The sequence below is a fragment of the Poecilia mexicana genome, unplaced genomic scaffold (genome assembly GCF_051168715.1).
Source record: "Poecilia mexicana isolate PSO_F unplaced genomic scaffold, ASM5116871v1 scaffold_10, whole genome shotgun sequence".
Classification (NCBI taxonomy): domain Eukaryota; kingdom Metazoa; phylum Chordata; class Actinopteri; order Cyprinodontiformes; family Poeciliidae; genus Poecilia; species Poecilia mexicana.
In genome coordinates this window covers 16,588,943-16,608,809 of record NW_028263379.1, presented here as the reverse complement: position 1 = coordinate 16,608,809, position 19,867 = coordinate 16,588,943, and the positions used below count along the sequence as shown (strand labels likewise).

The following is a 19,867-nucleotide window of genomic DNA, read 5'->3' as shown; positions in this document are numbered from 1 at the left end:
TTCACTTGGTAATCATCAAGGCCTAAGAGGCTGGAGAAAGATTGGAAAGGCATAGAAGTTTCCTCAGCCAGACATGATTTTGTTAGTTGTGTCCTTCAGTCCTCTCTCTTTTTTTTTATCAAGTTCAATCAGCTCAGCCATTCACCAGGAACATTTGAGTGATTCATGCTTTTCTCTCTTGATTTCTTTCAGTACTGATTATATTTTCAGACAGGACTTGGCACTTACACACACACACTGCCAAAATGACAAGGTTCAGAGCATGTTGAATTATTTTTTTAGAATCCGATGAAGGCCAGATTATTTATGACTTGCATATCAAAACCTCGGAATTAACAGAGAAATGTACTTGTAGTGACTTCAGGTGTTCACCAGATGGCAGTATTTCACCACTGACTATTTCTCCATTGTTTTTCAGTTGATGGTTTTTATGTAAATAATTTCTTCACTGAATGAACAAAACACCTGCAGTTTCTGTTAAAGTTTCAGAAGTTTTTATTATTATTGAAATAAACTGATTTTGATTTATATTGTTTTTCTTTTGCCTACTTTTGTAATTATGTTATTAAAATCAATTATTTTGACTTTGGTTAATAAAATATTCAAAATTTCCACAGAACTATGTTTTGGTCAAATTGATTGGTCAAATTAAAATTTTAAATATTAAATGATTGACGGTTTGATCAGTTACTCAGTACTTGAGTAGACTTTTTACCAATTACTTTTTTACTCTTACTAGAATAATTTTTGGGGCAGCTACTTTTATTTTTATTTGAGTAAAAATATGTTGAAGTAGTGCTACTCTTACTTGAGTAAAATTTTTGGGTACTTTATCCACCTCTGTTTGCAAGGACAAGCAAGCTAATATTCTGATTTACGAAGCTGTAACTCGGTGTTTCCCCTTGTTTTGTTAGTATTCCTGTTTGCCTTTGTCTAAGTTTCCCATTTATCTTTTAAAATTGCATGACGTTTCCCCATGGGTCAAAGTTTTTTCTGCCGTTTTTCTCCAAAATCTGGTGGTTGCATTATTTAAACTCAACCCATTTTCTGCCTTTGCTGTTTGTTTTCAAGCTTTACGCATAAACTGTGGCGATACAGACACATGCACACAGAAAGTAGGTTGAGAGAGCCCACATGAGCAGCACGCACACATATGATTATGCAACCTTTAATGTTGGCATTTAAAGTGTTTCAGTTCAATATGAGCAACGGCAGAAATAAAGCAGCTAATCTCCCACACTCTTTCTTTTTCTCCCCACCACTTCTGGGTTTTCTGTCATTCAAAGCTCTTAAGCAAGAAAAGTCTTTTAGACTGAAACAGCCCACACACTCTAATCTGTCAGCAAGTCTTTCATATAGGATTAACAAGACTGTAAAAGAGCAAATCACCGCTGGTAACTCATCCGTTACAAAACACTTACGGAGGCGGCAGCAGCGCCAGGAGGGGGAAGGAAGGAATTACTGGACAGCAGCAGGTCACTGTTGGTGCCATGCAGAAAAACTATATAGGAACAAAGAAACTGTGTGAGAACAAAATTGGACTACTTACTGAATATGTTCTTTTTGATGACAATAAATAGAAAGTGTGTGATTAACAGTAAACATGATATATTACAATCTGTTTATATTCCTAAAGGGCAATAATTTGTTACCTGTTGTCCAATAAATCTGCAGCACCTTACTTCTAATTGGCTTATCAATCTCGCCTTAGTAATACTGTCCATATTCAGTATTGTAAGACCAAAAAAAACACAGACTAAAAATCTAAACTTTTTTAATTTATAACTTTGTAATTGAACTTCTTTATGACTGTACAAATTAGGCAGTGAAACATAAAAAAACAAATTAATGTCTAACTACTTTTTAGAAGCAATCTACTGACTGTTTTTGGCAGCTAATACAGTGACTGTGCTTTACAACCTGAAGAAATGCAAAGAAGTAATTATTAAAGGAATACATTCCTGAAGTAAATCAGATGAGAAATCAGATGTTTCTGAATGTGTATGCATTTAGTTTGTATAACGCTGTTAAGTATTTGGCTCCTCACAGATTTATTTGTTTCATGTTTTTTTGTTGTTGTCATACTTGTTTATTTCAGATCATCAAATTAGTTTCCAAATTTCCAAATTTCCAAAGCTACATAGCTCCTCCTGAATCTGAGGCTCAGCACTGGTTGAAGCCTCATGTCTGTTACAGCAAACTTTTCCAGGCAGACAGGAAAGTATCATCAATTTTTAATTAGGCCCACTATCAGTCCACAAAAAGTTCTAACAAAATCCTCCATGTAACACTAAAAAGGCAATCTGACAGCTTCTGGAGTGATTCTTCACACATATATGTATGCACTTTAAATATCTGCAAAAGGTACAAAACAAGTCCTTCACATTTCAGATTATTTTTGAACAAATAAAGAACAAATGCAAGGAAGTACCCAGAGTCATAGGAAGATTATTAGATTTTTATAAACCTTCTTGTTTTTTATTTGTTTAATGCATTTAGTTTCCAAAAAGAATGAATCAGTTACATTGATGATGCAGTTTACAGTGGTTGGGCTCCACACTGAGTACATGACATGCATTTAAGAAAAAAAAAAAAAATAAAATAAAATAAAAAAAACACGGTATACTCTTATTTTACATTTTTCACCCTGGAATAATTTTCACCCTGAATTACAAATAAAGAATTGAAAAGAAAGTCCAAAGCAACAACATTCAGGGATTTATGTTTAAGCATTTTGAATTGGACCCACATCACCAGTTTAAAGTTTTAAAAAGCTGCTCACTTCCTCTCCTTTTTGCCGTCTTCATTTGCAGATGCTAAAAGCAAGAGTGGTTTGCAGATGCCGATAAATCAGTGTAACAATATTAACATATTCTAGTGCAAATGCCAACAAAGACTGGAATGTGTTCAAAGTTGCTCAAGTGTTTATCAGAATGTCTCCTGTCCTTACAGGGAGAGTAAACATGACGATGACTGAGCACTTTCATCATTTACCGGCAGGATTCAGCAGGACAGTAAGTTCATATCAAAATGTTAGAAATAAGACAAATTTTGCGACATCTTCCACAAAAGCGAAACCTTATTCAAAGATTTTGCTTCACTCTACAAAAATGTTCATTGACTTAGCTGTTTTTGACTAGCTGAGGATGAACTCATGTTTTTAAATATTCATTTCTGGGGCTCCTGACAACAGAACATGCTTTGACAATCCAGTCTTTTTGTTTATGCTTTTCCCGCTAATCATCACATCAACATTTGGGATGTTAAAGAGGAACATCAGGAAGGAGCTGATGCATCTGGGCTTCGTTTCCTGTCCTGTCAGAACCTTTTATCTCTCACACTCCTAAATATGCTTCTGTCCTACTAAAAAACGCAAATGTTTCCTATATTGTCTTTTTTTTCCTAACCATTAAAAAGATGCATTAAAACTACTCATTGGTTTTTATGTATCTTATATAGTAGGATGAGTTGAGGACAAGCACACATGCAACAGAAATGCCACACTAACCTCACATTAACAATGTGGAAATAGCCCTTTTCAAAGACAGTTCACATGCAGTGAAGCCTTGAGATGAGTCCCGCTGAGACACTATGTGACATACAGACAATGTATGGCTATTGTTTCCACAAAGGGCCAATGACAAATGGTAATCAAATCTCTCTTTCCTAGCTCCCATGTGTAGGTGCATTTAAGGTTTTCCAAGTACAGCAGGTGAGAGGGGCCTGTCCTTTGAAGCACAAGATATTTAAGGAATCTTTGCTTGGAAGTAATTAATGCAGGGGATCATCCTCAGATCAGCCAGTGAAAGTGGCTGATCTGAGGCTTTTGTTTTATTTAACTCTTTTGTTTTATTTAACGCTTTTGTTTAACAGAGGAGTCAAAAGAATGTCAAAACAGCCCATTAACATTTGATGAGAGTTTTAGAAAAAGCATTAGATGTAATTTTCCATCAAACCAATGATACAGCACTCAGTTAGAATGACATTTTTGTACTTTGACTGCACAAGACTCCACTGCTGAAGAAAAAAAGTATTAATCAAGTTTAAAGTTCGCTAGAGAACATTTGGAAAATCCTGGGACACTATTCTGGTCAGTCCAGCCTGAGAATCTGTGAAGGGAACTAAAGATTAGGGTGATGGTAAAGAGGCATTTCATCCTCAAAAACCTGGATCTCAAAGACCAGTGGAAATATACAAACATATACAAATTTATTGTTAATAAATTATTTTGTTAACTTTTACCCTTTTTTGTTATTTTTAACTAACAGACTTCTTAGTTGGACGAATATGACTGGAATTTTAAATCTGCCAGGGTTATGAATAATTTTGGATTTAAATTTAAAAGGCTGGAAAATAAGAGACACCTAGTGATTCCAAGCCTAACCCAGATTGTTAATTATAAATTTGTGCTTTGGTCCTAAATTAGACAAGTTTTGAAAATGGTGCTTATTAGATTGTGCTTGTTTGTTGGTCTCACACCTTTCCACATCCTCCGGTTCTATATTTAAGACAAGAAAGCACCAGTTTATTAGGGCCACAGCCCAAATCGTGGGAGAAGTGGCAAGAACTGGTGCTTAAGGAAGGACTTGCACCAGTTTCGCAGTGGAAATGGTTTGGTGGGAAAACCCTTTTGTTAAAATGTTTTTTTATGTTTTTCTTTTTTTCAAATTAGGGAGCAAAAAGGGGCAGTGTTTTTGGAAATCACATGAAGTATTTCCTGCTCTCAATGATGCCTTTATATTTGCTTAACATCCAAAAAATACAAACTATGAAGCCTCCACTTATTTAACTCGGAAAGCAAAAAAAACAAAAAAACATGAAAGACTCCTCAAGCCCCAGATAGAGCTGATTTTCTGGACCCAATGCACAGATTCTGTTGCCTGGAGACTCCTACAGAAACAGCAGCTCACGATTAAACACATATATTTCTTGGTGTGTGACATTCGGTTTATTCTTGTCTCTACCAAACACTTGCATGCTCAATATCTAAAAGGAATGTGTTGAGTATCTTTTTTTTTGTTTTCTTCTTCAGGCATGGCACAACTAGGAGACAAAATCAGCTTCTTCCTCTGCACATTATAGCTCAAAGACACATTTACAGTTTTAAACAAGGACTATGCGAATCAACAACGTGGTCTCACATCACAGACATGTAGAAAGACACACATATAAACACGCACACACTTACAGTTCACATATAATACACAGAGACACTTCTAACAATGGATTCTTCTTTCTATATATTTTTCTTGCGTATACATAAAGTATACAAGATAGTGGTGAAGATTTACAAACAGAAACATTCTGTCTAATTTTATAACAGAAAACAAACATCAGACAGCTTCAATGTTGAAATATACTGTTTTTTTAAAAATCATTTTAAGTAATTATTGCAGTCTAAACAATATGGCTTTGTCTAGTGAAAAGTCCTATCTGAGCTAGAAAATGAGTAAAATAAAGGAACAGGTTTTACAGTGTGCAGCGTCATCATCAGTCCTATTAATCTCTAAATTTATTTACATTGGAACAATGTATTAATCACACACGCTGCATAACTAACCACTGACTCGCCATCAGGTTGTTTAGGAATGACCGACATGCTTTGTTTTTACCCAAGAACGTCCATATATTCAAATACTTTCACTAGAGATTGTTGCTGAATCACAGTACATCTACTCAAATACGACGTGACGAATCACTATAGTTTTTTATTTGTTTTTCTTTAGTTGAACTAAAAGATGCAAGAAAGTGAAGTACTATCAGCTCTTCAGGCAGTGAGATGCAACAGGTCACACACCCGCTTCCTCTCCGGCTTGGCCTAAACTTTTGTTTTCTACGCAGTACGGCAGAGTTTTCCACCAGCAAGCAAACTGGTGGCGACGAAAGAAACAGAGAGATCTCACCAGGATTTCTTTGGTCTTGATGTCGATGAGCTTCACTTGAGGTGAACATCGAAAAATAACAATCTTGGTTGCACTGAAATAAATTTTTGCAGCACGTTAACAGAATAAAAGAAACAGTACTCTCAATCATTGCCTGATAAGTAATATCCATTAAATTATAATAGTGAAAAGACAAAATTAAATATGAGTTTGTGATCTAAATGAGCAAATACTTATCAACCATCGATGATAGGAGTAAGGAGATACTCCCAAGCGTTTCAGTGTTGAATTGTTTGATTGTCTAAGTGAATGAGACTGCTAACTTTGTTTATATGTTTTTTCCATCTGTTTACACAAACAAAAATAAAATTATTCAAAAGGTTATGGAAGATCTGCTTGAATATAAAATTTTCTAGTTTTCAGCCTGCTTAACATTTTTTATTTTTTACTTGATGGCAGTCTAATAAGCTGTTGGCAATTTATTTGTAAAGCAAAACGGTCTCTTGAAGGATTTTCTGAACACCTCTGTGCGAAAAATAGTGCTATTTTAACACAAAATAGATCATTCCAAAAACTGTTTTTTTAACAACTACATTGACTCACAAATTAATCCCTCACTAACGACTTCCTCTGTAAGAGGAGATGATATGAAGGCACATGTCCTAAAAACGTTTCTAATGTAGCAAATGTCATTGAAAGACCTTCTTTAGGCTTGTAAAAGTAGAAAACACCCACTATGGTGACTCAAGCTTGCTGGAAAACGTGGTGGCAGTGCTCTTTGAAAACGCGTGCACTGTGGAATGTTGTTCTCCATTAAAGGAATGTGACAAACGCTTCAATCTAAATTAACACACAATAAAAGTAAGAAAAGGATAGAACATGCACTACCTGGCAGTTGAAAGGATAATGCAGGAAAAAACAAAACAAAAATTCAAATAATGAAATCTTTGAAGAGTAGAAAAGAAAGAAGTAAAAGGTCTCTACAAAGGCAGTGTGCAGCCTCTAAAAGTTTGAGAAACCCCTGCCCCCTCCCAGATCCTTTTTGCTCCTGACGAATTTTGAAACTCAAACATCTACAATCAAAGCCATTTGACATATAATCTTGACCCAAAGTCCCCGACACAAAGATCCCTGCTTCCCCGTTGCCCTGCAGCCTGGCCTCAGGCCAGAACGGACCCTAAATTTAGGGTTCGTTTGATTCGCTTTGTGTTTCTGTTTTACTTCTTGAACATGTCCTGCAGAGGTCCGGGAAGGTACTTAAGGACAGTGTCGAGGATGCTCTCCTCATCCTCTTCGTCGTCTCCGCAGCCTCTCGGGATCGCCTTCTTCGGGCGTGTCAGTGATCCCTCACATGCCTGCTCCATGGCAGCTTTCTCCTCCGCCTCCTTTTCCTCCTTCTTTTTCAAGCCGTACTAGCAGGCAGAAAAACAGGCGGTGGGAAGAGGAAGACAGAGGGAATTAATCCTAACTCTATTTAAGTCTTTTTGTTCACCTTGTAGCTTGTGCAAGAGAATTAAATTATATTTGATTTTCTCTTTTGGGATTACAATAATTTACAAAAGATTGGTTGGAAATTAAAAAAAAAAAGAAGCTCATTCAAGAAAAGCATAGATCACACTTCTAAGTTACGGAGAATAATCTGATGATTTTCTTTTATTTAAACAAGCAAATACGTCATTGTTAATTAAACCTTAAGAAACACATTTTTGCAGGGTGACACAGTTGCTTGACATGAAGGTGACAAGAGAGTTTAATAAAAAGGACAATTTCTAATGGACAAAAACGCAATACACACACATTTTCTTATTTCAAGAGGAAACCATTTCAAGCAAAAATGCTTAGGATTGAGTTTTTACACTCTCTTGATTGGCTGGCATCAAACATGACTGAAATTATAACATTTTTTGACATATTTAACTTTAAATAAGTCATATGAGTCCAAATAATTTCCAAAATAATTTATCTAAATTCAATTTCCGAAGCTGAAAACTTTGAAGAGTCTCAAAGAAAAGAGTCTGTCAAAGAAGAGGATTCTCTAAAGATATCAGGAGAAAGTAAGGAGCTGAATTTTTGTCAGATGCAACACAACTTCAGGTTGAAATGGTAATGTTTTGAACCCATGTGATCAAAATCAGAAATAACAACCCATCTGAAGCGTGCTCTGACAATCCCTTAATAAGGTCATTATCACAGACAGAAGCTCAAACATCCCACAATGCCTGAAATACATCTTTTGCATCAATAATCAGTTGAGCAGGGGAAAAGGATGACTTGAAAAATAGCCCAATTTGATTGCTGTAGCGTATATAAAGATTTCACCACTATAACGCATCAAAAACAGCTTTGTTGTAGCTCTTGTGGCACCTCCAATAATATAAATAAGAAGCTGGTCTTCTGTAGCTTGGAATGCTGGAAGTATTTTTGGCTGTAAGCGGCGTTGATCAGAGTGAGGTATTTTTGATCAAATGAGCTAAAGCCTGAAGCTCTTCCACATGGTCATAAAAGTGGAACGCTGCAACAAAGATGAAGAAAATGAGGCTAAAACAAAGCCTTTCAGAAAATAAGCTGTCCCAGATCAGAGGAGAATGTTCTCGTTTCTGTTCATCGTCACTGCATGTTTTGTTGTCAGGACCGGACTAGACAAATACTGACCACAGTGAGATACTGCAAGAAAGTCTGCTTAGAATGGAGAATATTCACGTCATTTAAATTCGTCTTAATATCTTTTCTCATAATAATTTATAAATATTTACCTTGTCCCTGATGGTCTGTCGTACTTTTTCCCTCTCTGCCTCCATTCGGGCATGTTTGGCCTTTCTCTCCTCCTCCTGTTGCCTCAGCGCCTCCTGTCGCTCCTCTTCTTTCTTCGCTGCATCCGGATCCTTCTCTTCCTCCCCACCGAGCATCTTACCCATGTCCTTGGTGGCCCCTGGACCGAGGTCAGGCAAACATATGTGGTTAACGAGGTTCCCAACAATCAAACAAACACGAACTCAGATTGTGTAAATGACAGTTTTTCTGAGATTAAACTGGATTTAAAACAGAAAGTTGCCACATTTTATATTTCAAACTCAGCATTTCTTGAGGATTATGTTGTGACTGGATGAACTGCAGATCCTTAAGATGTCTCATAAACAAGACAGACGAAGAGGAGCCAGCTGGACGATTTTCAGAGAACAAACGAGGCCAGGGACGACACATTCTTCCGTCCGGTGTCGGCCATCTGTCCCACCTACCTGTGTGTAAAGATTCTGGCACCACACTGATCATGAATTACAAGTTTCAAGTTCTGCTTCATGTTATGTAGCCAATGTATTAAAAAGTCAGCTTTTTTTTTTACATGGAGTTGTTGATTATTCACACAAATAGTGACAGTGATTGGTAAAAAGCAAAGCAAAAAAAGTTTGACTCTCAAAGATTTTCCTTCAAAAAATAAATTCACCATAATCTAAAGCCTGGAAATGATGACGAACCTTGAAATGATTAGATATTGGAAAGCTCTTCCAAAAGTTTATGATTTGTGCCAGTTTATATCAGTGGTACAGGCTGACCACACACCGGGTTAAATTTCCTTGAGAGAGATGCCTTGGGATTATTTCATGTTAGGCTTTTCTCTGTATCTTAAAACCAGATAATTTCTTCATTTTTTAGAAAAGATGTTCCCCAGACATCAAAGCAACATATCAATAATGCTGTTGTTACCTCAGTCCGATCAATAGTAAATACAGGACCACCTGAGAGTGTATGAATTATGGATTGTCCAGCAGAGAGAAAACTTCATCTGAGTATTGATCTGCCTCTCGGGCGCTGGTGTAAGGACGGCCTGGCTGGTGGCCTGCTTTTCTGAGAAACCCCTTTGTTAGACCAGAACCTGAAAACAGATTCTGTGTGTTTGACAGCTGAGATTGTTCATTTGAAGAAAAGCAAGAACAGAGTAGAGAAACACCAGAGGGAAATCTGTTTTCTGCAATGAATCTTCTGGTAATGCTGCGTGCCAACTGGAAACCGAATGTTTTTTAGGTCATGTTATGTACTCTAATGTATGTTTTCCATTTCTTATATTGTTTTGCTCTTGTTTATCATGATCTTGTGTTGCTGGAGATTATACTGAAAGCATGAACCGAACCACCTTCACACAGGACGATGACATCGTCACACTCTCAAGGTAGCAGGAAATTTGGAAAACCTATTTGTGTGAAGGCAACCAGGACACCTTTAGTACTCACTAAAAAATAGACATTAACAGGTGGGAGATTTTGTACTTAAAAGAATTAACAGTTCACCCTTTAGTCGGGGCGTGAGGTGCCCAAAAGAGCAGAAAGGGAAAAACTATTTTTTGTAAAAATAATATGGCAGCTGATCCGTACAGCAACATATTTAAGAGTGAAACGTGAGGCCATCACAAACTGAGTCATCAACAGGACAATGACCTGAAACAATGGCGCCTCCAGAATATTTTCATAGGAGTGGAGATGTGTTGGGCTTTACATTTACGTCTCATTTGTTTGTTTGAACTGAAAAAAAAAAAAAAGTCAGTGGGGTAGCAAGTAATTGGGGGGCATCCAGAGGGGCTCAACTGACCCAAAACAAATCAGCAAATCATAAACACAACGACTAAAAAATAAAATATCCACATGTTGCAATGGTCCAGCCAAATCCCAAAATTTCCAAGCTGTTGAATCGTGGGGTATGAGATGACGAATGAACATGATCTTAAGTCCCGGCATTAGTTGGTATTTTTGCTCTTTCTGAAACCCGTCGTAGCACTTTAAATCAGAACTGGAAGTTTTGGGACGTTGTATTGTGTAGTGGAAGAAAAACAGAGGGTACAGTCCTTGATGCATCAGTTCTGGGTTCAATCTCCAACCTTCAGATCTTTGCTGCATCTCTTCCTTCCCGCCCATTTCCTGTCAGGTAATAAAAACCACTAGTGTCAAAAAAAAAAAAAAACCTTCTTTAAAAAAAAAGAATGAACTTGGGGTTATTTATGTCTATGAAACAGTGACATACTAAAACTGGGGCCTAATAAGGCACAGCAGAAGAAGCAGAACAATCTGGAGCAAACTGTTCCTCGAAGCCGTCAAACATGACTTGAAGCACACCCTCTGGGGTGAGTGAGCTGGAGGGAGGCAGGTCCTGTCGCTCAGCAGCAGACCCATGCAGAGGCCCTAATGGCCCTGCAGCGCGGTGTGTTTGCAGCAAACCTGAGGTTGACAAATTAGCACTCAGCTGGTGGGAGAAACGGGCAGTGAAATGTTCCAGTGGACTCACTGGGGAGTCGGGTTAAGGTCAGGCTGCCTGATGTGGGTGCTTCAATGTGTTAAAACACTCAAATAAGTGCAGGCATGTTTGCAAACACCTTTGTGTCAAGGATGTAATTCTTTGATTTCCTTCATTTTCCATAAAATTAAACCTCAGCATTTTTTAAAATAAAAACAACAATATTTAATTTAAATGAAGCTACCTTAGAATTCACAAAGAGAGAAACATTAAAGCTAAAATCTTAGAGTCTACAGAGAACAGAATAAACTAGATTAAAGAGCCTGCCAAAATGTTTCTATAACAACTTAAACAAATAACTGGCCATGTATTATCAGTAGTTTTCTCCAGTGTTAGCAAAATATCTTATTAGGTTTATGGGGTGACTATTGTTTTTATTAAAAGGCAAGTTGCTTTGGATCTCCATTTTTCCCTTGAGAAATGAAAAAAACAAAAAAACAACAACAACCTTGTCTGTGTTTTACAAAGTTTTACCAAAATATTTATTTGAGACACAAAAGCATAGATGGATGGTATCTGCATTGCAAATTGGCTTTATGCTAAAATCTGATATTTTTCTGTTAATGTGAAGTCATGATTAAAAACTGCACCTCTTTTACCTGCTATTAGATGTTATAAGCAGTCTTCTGAATCTAATCGAATCTCAAACAAATATTAATGTAAATACACACAAGGTGTCCTGCTGGCCTCTCTAAAGAGGAAAGAAGATGCATGAAAGTAATTACAGGTGAGAATGTTACACCTTGTATATGTACATTTATGGAAATATGAAAAAAAAAAAGAAGAATCCACTTCACATTTTAACACCATGTAGCTACGACAAAGAGGTGCAAACAAAGTTGGAAAGTATGAGGGGTGAAAGAAGAAAGTTAAAGTCGGATAGATGAGGCGTGCACCGCTGACTCCTCCTCCAGCCTGTCAGATGGATTGCAGTGCTGCAGGGGTGGAAGGGTTTGAAAAATTGAGCTAATTTAAATAATGGATCACCTCTACCTCCAAATTACACCCTCATAAGTCACAAGAGAGGCTAAAATCCTGCACCATACATCAGCCGGCATGATCCTGTTTGTTTTGTAGCACTAACACCTGCTTGATCCTCACATAGAAACCTAACACATCCATACCAAAGTGCTACTGAGCAGCACAAACTGTCCGGGTCTTAGAGCCTTTGATTAAACTGCCTTTCAGCTGCAGGTTATCACTGAATCCTCGCTTGTTCATCTTTCTCACACCTGCACAGGAAATGAAACAGAAGGCTGGACGCTGCCTGGTCCGAACGGCCTAACACTGGTCCTACAGTTATTATATTCTCCTTATCTTTCAGTTCAGCTTCTTTATGAGAAAAGACAAGGACGTCACAGGTTTGATTTTCTGATAAAGGAAGGAAACGCAGGATGTTTGAGTCTGAAACAGAACTGACAGCAGAATGAACACCGGAGATGTTGCTTTCAACCCTTCATGTGAATTATTATCACAATTCAATACATCAATATCTCTTCATCTTGAACAAAGCAAAAACTCTTTCTTTAGATAAACTTAACACAAATATAAAATACAATAAGTCAAACAAGGACCAGGAGATGATTTCTTTACCTCAGCCTGATCAGTGAAGTCATTTGGGTTGACATGAACCTTCTTTGACTAAACCTGAGGCTCTCCAACACAGTGAACTGCAGAAAAGCAACTTAAGTTCTCCTTCAAATAGTGCTGGCTTCTGATTTTATATACCAATATAAATCCAGTCGAGTGTCAGGGAAATAAGAACTGTCTAGTTCAAAGAGAAGGGGTCAACCGCACTCTACAGATTCTCTGTGGGTGGTAAATTATGACCTTTCAACTTGAGATTGACGGTTGAAGGTAGTGTGTGGTCCTGCCGCATGAAGGGACTGGGTCAGAACCAAGGAGAAGTTCATATCCAAGGTGAAAAGGAAGAACCAATAGAAAGACAAAGTGACATGGCTAATAGGAGGATGTGAGAATTAAATGACGGGAGGTTGAAGAGTATTATGGACTTGCTGTCTATGATTAAAATGTTAAAGTTCAGGCTTCAGCTAACAAGGGGAAGATGAGTTCATAAAAAACTTTGCTGGTTCATTGCACATCGGGAGACTTCTTTACTTTTTCAGCCTAAACACACAACACATTTTCTCTCAAGCAACAGCTTTGTTGTTACACATCTTCACGTGTTGAAGGTGAAAAAAATTGTAGAAATGAGAAATATGTATGAGAAATGTTATACCACAGCAGCAATGTGTCCAATTTTCTGCTTAAAATCTATTCATTTCTCTTTTACCTTTCATGAACATAGTAAACACAGCTAAATTAGACTTGCTGAGGTTTCTATTCTCTTTTGTTCTTTTAGTGTCATAATTTCCATCAAATAGATTCGTTTCATTTGTATTCATAAATGTCACATTAAAGGTGGAGAAAATATTAAAAGTGATCGCAGGCTGCTATCAAAATCAGCGAAACTTCTTGGTTGCACAGCTGAAAAGTGGAAAACAGATGAGTAAAAGTCAAAAGAGGAAGAATTAAGAGAACAAACGTTGAGTAAAGAGAGAGACCAAATAGCATTCAGATTAATGGATTGCAGTAAAGGAGGAGGAGAAAGGGAAAAGCTGAGGGACGGCAGGGCATGAGTGGTGAGAATGAATTAACGGGAGACGGGCCGAAGGAGGGAGACGAAGGGCAAGCTGAGCTGTAAAGGAATAAATCTCATTTCATTGTGGCTTGGTGGTCATTGAACTGATGAAAGTAGATGAGGGGAATGATTTAAAGAGGCATGACCTCTGGGCCTGGGGGCCCTTGACTTACAAGAAGATTCACATTGACATCTTTATGTTGTTTTCAGTGAATGAGAAGAGACGTGGAGGCCAACGGGTTTGAAGCAGAACAAGATTACGATTGTGGGACCATAAAAGAAAAACCACAGCCAGGAAAGACTTTTATGTTGTTGATCATGTTTCATAAAGGTTATTGAGTCAAACAGTCCATATTTCAAGACTGGCTCTTGTCAGCAGATCCATTCTGATTTTTTTGGTCTTATGAAAACATAAAAACACAGAGAAGACCTCACCTTTGTTTCAGGGCTGGACGAATGTGAATTATTTTTGCACAGTCTGTCACTAGTTGTTCTGTACTTCAGGCTTGTTGGTTTGGAGTCTGTTCCAATGTGTAACTTTTTTAAAAAGTTTGTCAGTCTGTTTTTGTGCACTTTTAGGCTTTTCAGGTTAGGGTTTCTCCCTGGCAGGTGCCCTACATTCATTTGATCATCCTCACCTTTTTCACTCCATTGTCACTTGTTCCAGTATATGGGCTTTTTCTTTCACTCACCTAGATTCCCCCATTGTCTCTGTTTTTTGTTTTCTTTAAACCTTTAATACTAGGATTCTGAATGTCTTGTCCAGTATAACAAGGATTCAGGACAGTGTCAAGATACTGTTAGAAACAGCATCTTCCTTGAAATTTTTCTGTGCCAACTTTCTCTTTGAAGGTGGGACGTTTTTAATTTGGATAATTAGATGAATAGCAAAATTATTAGCAATGTGGCATGCTCTGTACTGATAAATACAGAAACAAAAACAATGATCACATGATTTTTATTAAATAAGCACTGAACATCATTACTGTAAAGTTTAGTTTACAATGGAATCTGCAGGAGATTTTCTGGATCTTTGACAATTACTTCCTAACTAAAAATGTTTAGAGCATTGAAATTGTAGTCACATACTCACCACCCAATGCTTGCTTCATTACAAAATCCATGGTTCCTGCTGCTTGGTAGAATAGCTTTTCCTCAAAGTCAAAGAACACCAAGCATGTAACCACCAAACCTGAAGCTATCTCGTTGGTCCAGTCGCCTTTACTTTTCTCTTCTTCTGTTGTAATGTCAAACAACTCTCTGCAAGGCAAGAAGAAAAAAAAATCAAAGAACATCATGAAGTCATATAGCTTCAATTTACACACATTACATAAGCTTTAAACACTGACGTCTTTGCCTCTGTGAGGGAAATGTACAAGTCGTGGACAGATAATGAGATCTTTATTACACTCATTCCCTCTGTGGCAGGAATCCCATTCTGGGAAGAGCGTGGATCAATACTGAGGCCTCTTTCTGTACTTGAATCCAAACACATCAGTCATCACATTCTGCCAAACCAAAAATAAATATTTCATGGAAAGTTAATGCTATGATTACTTCATTCATCTGAACCACCCAATTTGTAAGAAAACCCCCCATTGCAAATCCAGTCAGGTCTCATATACACACATATAAAATAAAAATGAAACCTGGACAATAAAGTTCTACACCTGCTAATCAACAGCCACATTTTTGAGTTGAATAAAAATCATGACTTATTTAAACTTGCAGTCTCAAAAGAAAAACAGGAACAAAATGTAGAGCTAGAAATATTACTACTTGAGTAGAAAAGATAAATGATTTGTATCTATTTAGAAGATAGCTTACTTTGTTCAATGAAAACATTGTTTTTTTGAGCTGCAGAATACAGTGCTGTGAATAATTATGAATGCTCCTTAAAGCTTAGTTTGTTGGGATTTTTGTGACATGTTAACAAAGTACCACATAATTGTGAAGTGGAACAAATAAATACACATATGTATTCAGTCCCTTTAACTCCGATACTCAAAAAAAACATAATTTATCTGTCTAAACACAGTTGTCCAGTAAAGAACGCCGAGGTTTCTTGAACATACACACAGATTTAAGTAGACTACAGAGTACACAGGTCAGGTGTTTCTTTTTTTTTTTATAATATCCCAAGTTAAAACCATAATGTGAAATTGGCTTGCTTTTGAGCACAGTTAGTAAAATTATTTCACATGGTTTCTAATCCCTTTGACTATGGCATTTGAGCAATTAACCAAAACATGTTCCCGTATATGCACTTAATGTTGCCCTGTTAAATACTGGCTCTCCTCCACCAATGTCAGCCAGGATGAAATCCTCCAACTTTATAACACTTAGTGAACCAGAACAGCGTTCTATTTTAAATCGGAGCTCCCCTGATTTTCCCTTCGGCGACTGCCCATTGTCATTATGCTACACCAATATTTGCCAGCGCTGAATGGAACAGGGTTGAAATGATATGGGACAGCAGATTGGGCCGCTTATTCTGGGAGGTAACAGGGGAGATGTGGCAGAGCGGGACAACAATCCATTTTTAACTGTGTCTAATTCTCCAGGGCTACAAGCGCCTGATTTCAATTGGCATGAACATGGATCTTCTGTCTGGACAGAAAATGTTAGCATTGCTGATACCAGATCATGCGTCTTCCTTCGTATTGCTTTTTTTTCCAATAGATTTTCTGTGGGACTTATATCAGGGCTTTGACATGACCAACACAAAACATTTCCTTTGTTGTCCTTAAACCACTTTGTAACCAATTTGGCTGTATGATTTAAGTCATTGATCAGTTGGATGACATATTTGTGCCCAAGATCTCCTGAGATGCTGCTTCAGTATTTCCACTTCATGTTAAGGTGCACCAGTCCCTCCTGCAGCTAAACATCATAACAAAATGATGTTAGTCTTGGATTAATAGTTCCTTCCTTGGTGAGCGGCCCTCGGTCAGCTCGTGTCAGTTCAGGACTTGTTTCACTCTGATTGATGTTATTCTCACCTTCTCAGAGTCTGTTGGTTTTGTTCTTGGGTTGACTTACACATTTCACACATCACTTTGATAGCTGGGCATCAAAAGGAAAACTTTAGTTTGATGTAATAATGAAATAAGAGAGAAATGTGTCTTTTAATCTGGCTACAGCCGTATGTTACAGAACGTCCCGTGTATAATATAAATACCAGATGTTCCTGTAGGAAATTACGGCAAAAATAAACAAATAAAATAATAAAAAGAAATAATTTCCCCTTGTTACATTTAGAGATGTATGGATTTTTTCATCTGTTCCTTCCCACCAGTTCCAAACTGGCTTTTATCTTCTGCATTAACGACATGGTCTGTGTGGTGATTGTGGTCTGGCAAAAGAGCAGTTCTCTTATCTTTGCAGAGACAGACTCCAGGACTCAGTAATAGAATAAAGGAAAAGACGCGGCTCTTGGACAACAGCATCGGCAAGGAAAGGACTCACAGTTCTCATGTTTGGCATACCATCATTTTTGACTATTCGGATCTAAAAAAACTAATCTAAGGGAAATATTCTTGGATTTAGTAAATCTGCAACATTTCAGTTGTAGAAAACACAATAGAAGAAAAAAAACAACAATATAAAAAAAACAATATAATATTTGCTCTCCATAACAATTCATAGGAAGTTATCATAGGAAAAGCTTCTACCTGCCTCCAGGAAGACTCCTCAGACTCAGGAGAACTGAATTCGTTATGTAAGAGCCTTATCAGTAGGCGGATAGCTTTGGACCGGAAGCTCAACAGCATATTGAAGTTTTTGGTTCTGGTGATAGTGGAAGAGCTTTGAAATCTTACATAACCCTGCGTATTCACAGAGAACCAAATATATAGTATACAATTAGTGATGACAGTGCCTGAGGGTAAGCCTCCCTCGCCTCATCTTCCAAAACCATTTCCCTCCATCACCCTTTGGTCTTCTTCTTAATTTTCTTTATCATTATTTTATAATCCAGGAGCTGGCAGCGGTGCATGGCGTGGGATAATGTTATCAGGGCCAGGCAGGGTGGCTCACTGATCCGACCCATTTAATTGGAAGTTGTTTCCTAGTTTACCGGCTGAAGACTGGGATGGGAATGGCACCATGAATATGTTAGCAGCGCATGTACATGACAGCTGAACAAGAGGAGATGAGAGAAGAAAAGAAAAGACGGAAAACAAAACAAAACAAAACAAAAATATATACACATTTCTTATAGTAGTGATGGTTTCTCTGCTGGTTTTAGAATCAGATATGTAGGGAAGGATCACATAATTTTCCTACAGATTTTTATTTCGTTCCACCAGATAAAATTATTTAACACTTTGTCTCAGTTGGCTGTGCAGCCCGTACATTGTTGAAATGTAAACAGAGCCCCCTTTAATTTGTTTGGTCTGGTGGTTGAAGTGAAGCTTCAACCACCAGACATCGAAACAGAACTCATCTGCACATCAATTATCAGTAAATATCTGCTGTCTCTCAAGTTTAAGGGACATGAAAAGAATGAAACTCATTTGTAGAGTGCCTGGGATAGAAGCCTGGCAGGTAGCCTGTCATCCTGTGTCGACACAAAACTGACAACCAGACCAAGAAGGGAAGAGGAGAGAAGGAGCAGACAAAGTTAATTCTACTTTCCAATCTAATAAAAAAAAAAACAAAAGAAAAAAACTTTCAAACGCCAACAAAGTGAAGCTTCCAAATTTTTTTGCCAAAAAAATCATGAAAGAAACTTGGCTGTTGCAAAAATGTGTTCTGTTTTTGTTTCATTTAATACTGTACAGCCATTTAAAAGATTGTATTTGTTGCATTGACTGTTGTTAGTAAATACATAAAATTACACCATTGATCCTTCTTCTGCATAACTTCTGTAGTCCTCCATATCACAGTGGATGTGCATCTGGGGAGCTAACACTCTTCTGGGGAGTTTGCCAACCAAATTCTCAAAGTTTGTTAAAAACCAGTGCCTCATCATGCTGAAAATATTATCCTGGATTGTTGGAAGAAATTGTTCTTGGAGGATATTTTTATTGCATCTTTTTTTCATGGCAGTGGTTTTGGGATAAATCTGAGGGATTCTCCTGTAGATGAAAAAGAGGATTCATCACACAAACTAACTTTTTGAACTTCCTGCTAAACGTCAGTGTGTCCCTGACATGTTTTGTAGAACAGTTCTTGCTGTCCTTCTTGCTCAAAAGTCCTCACTATGCATTTATATGGATTTGCATCCACCCGCTGTTGAGCAAGCTCTGCACTGGTGGCAACCTGATTCTTTTGTACATTCTTCAGAATGCATTTTAACATTCCTTCTTGGTTAAAATCACCTCCTTTACACAAGCTGTAGGCTGTGATAACACAATAAATATTTGTATCTCTGAAATGAAAAACTTCTGTTCGTTTTACAAAATAATTCATTTACAATGCAAAAGTCACCAAAGGCTGCAGACGAATGTTGCAGACACTGGTGGATAAATTAATGATGACCTGCTAACGATGTGCCACGCTCTCAGATCTGCCAACGAGCAATCTCACCACTCAAAAACATTATTTATTCATACGACTTCCTGCCGACAAATTATTCCCTCAGCACAAGCTGGCAGGAAAAAAAAGAGGCTGCTCCACTGACTTCGACTTCATTTTTTTTTTTTTTTTTGGCCTGGGTTAATGTTGACGGATTTTCAGAGTTAGAAAACTAATTTTAGCTTACATATTTCAGACTTTAATGAAACCTAACAAGACGTTTGTGTGGCTCTGCATTTATACAACAGCATCACAGATGAACTATGATCCTTCACAATCTATTTCCGTGCAGGATCTGATTGAATTTTTAATGGTGGCAGCCTATTTGATCTGCCTGGAATGTGACGCTGCCTGAACATTACAGTAATGGATGGAAACCAGCTTAAATTTAGAATCTTTTATTCTTCGTAACTACCATTTTTAACCACTCATTTTATTACACTCACAGTGTAACCACGCTTTGCAGCAGCGGTGGATGAAACTGTATGCTAGACTTGACAAGGACCCATGGATGTTCACATAGAAAGACACCTCGACTGCGAAT

General features: G+C 37.5%; 1 protein-coding gene across 1 annotated transcript; it reads right to left on the bottom strand.

The window, feature by feature from the left end:
• Positions 1-2,448: 2,448 nt before the first annotated feature.
• On the bottom strand, positions 2,449-15,043 carry cplx2b (complexin 2b). Its single transcript, XM_014983645.2, has 3 exons — positions 14,897-15,043; positions 8,636-8,811; positions 2,449-7,294 (listed from the first exon to the last, which is right to left on the bottom strand). Exons 1-3 carry the CDS (start codon positions 14,925-14,927, stop codon positions 7,100-7,102), a joined length of 402 nt encoding a protein of 133 aa, XP_014839131.1. The 5' UTR covers positions 14,928-15,043; the 3' UTR covers positions 2,449-7,099.
• Between the last annotated feature and the right edge of the window lie 4,824 nt (positions 15,044-19,867).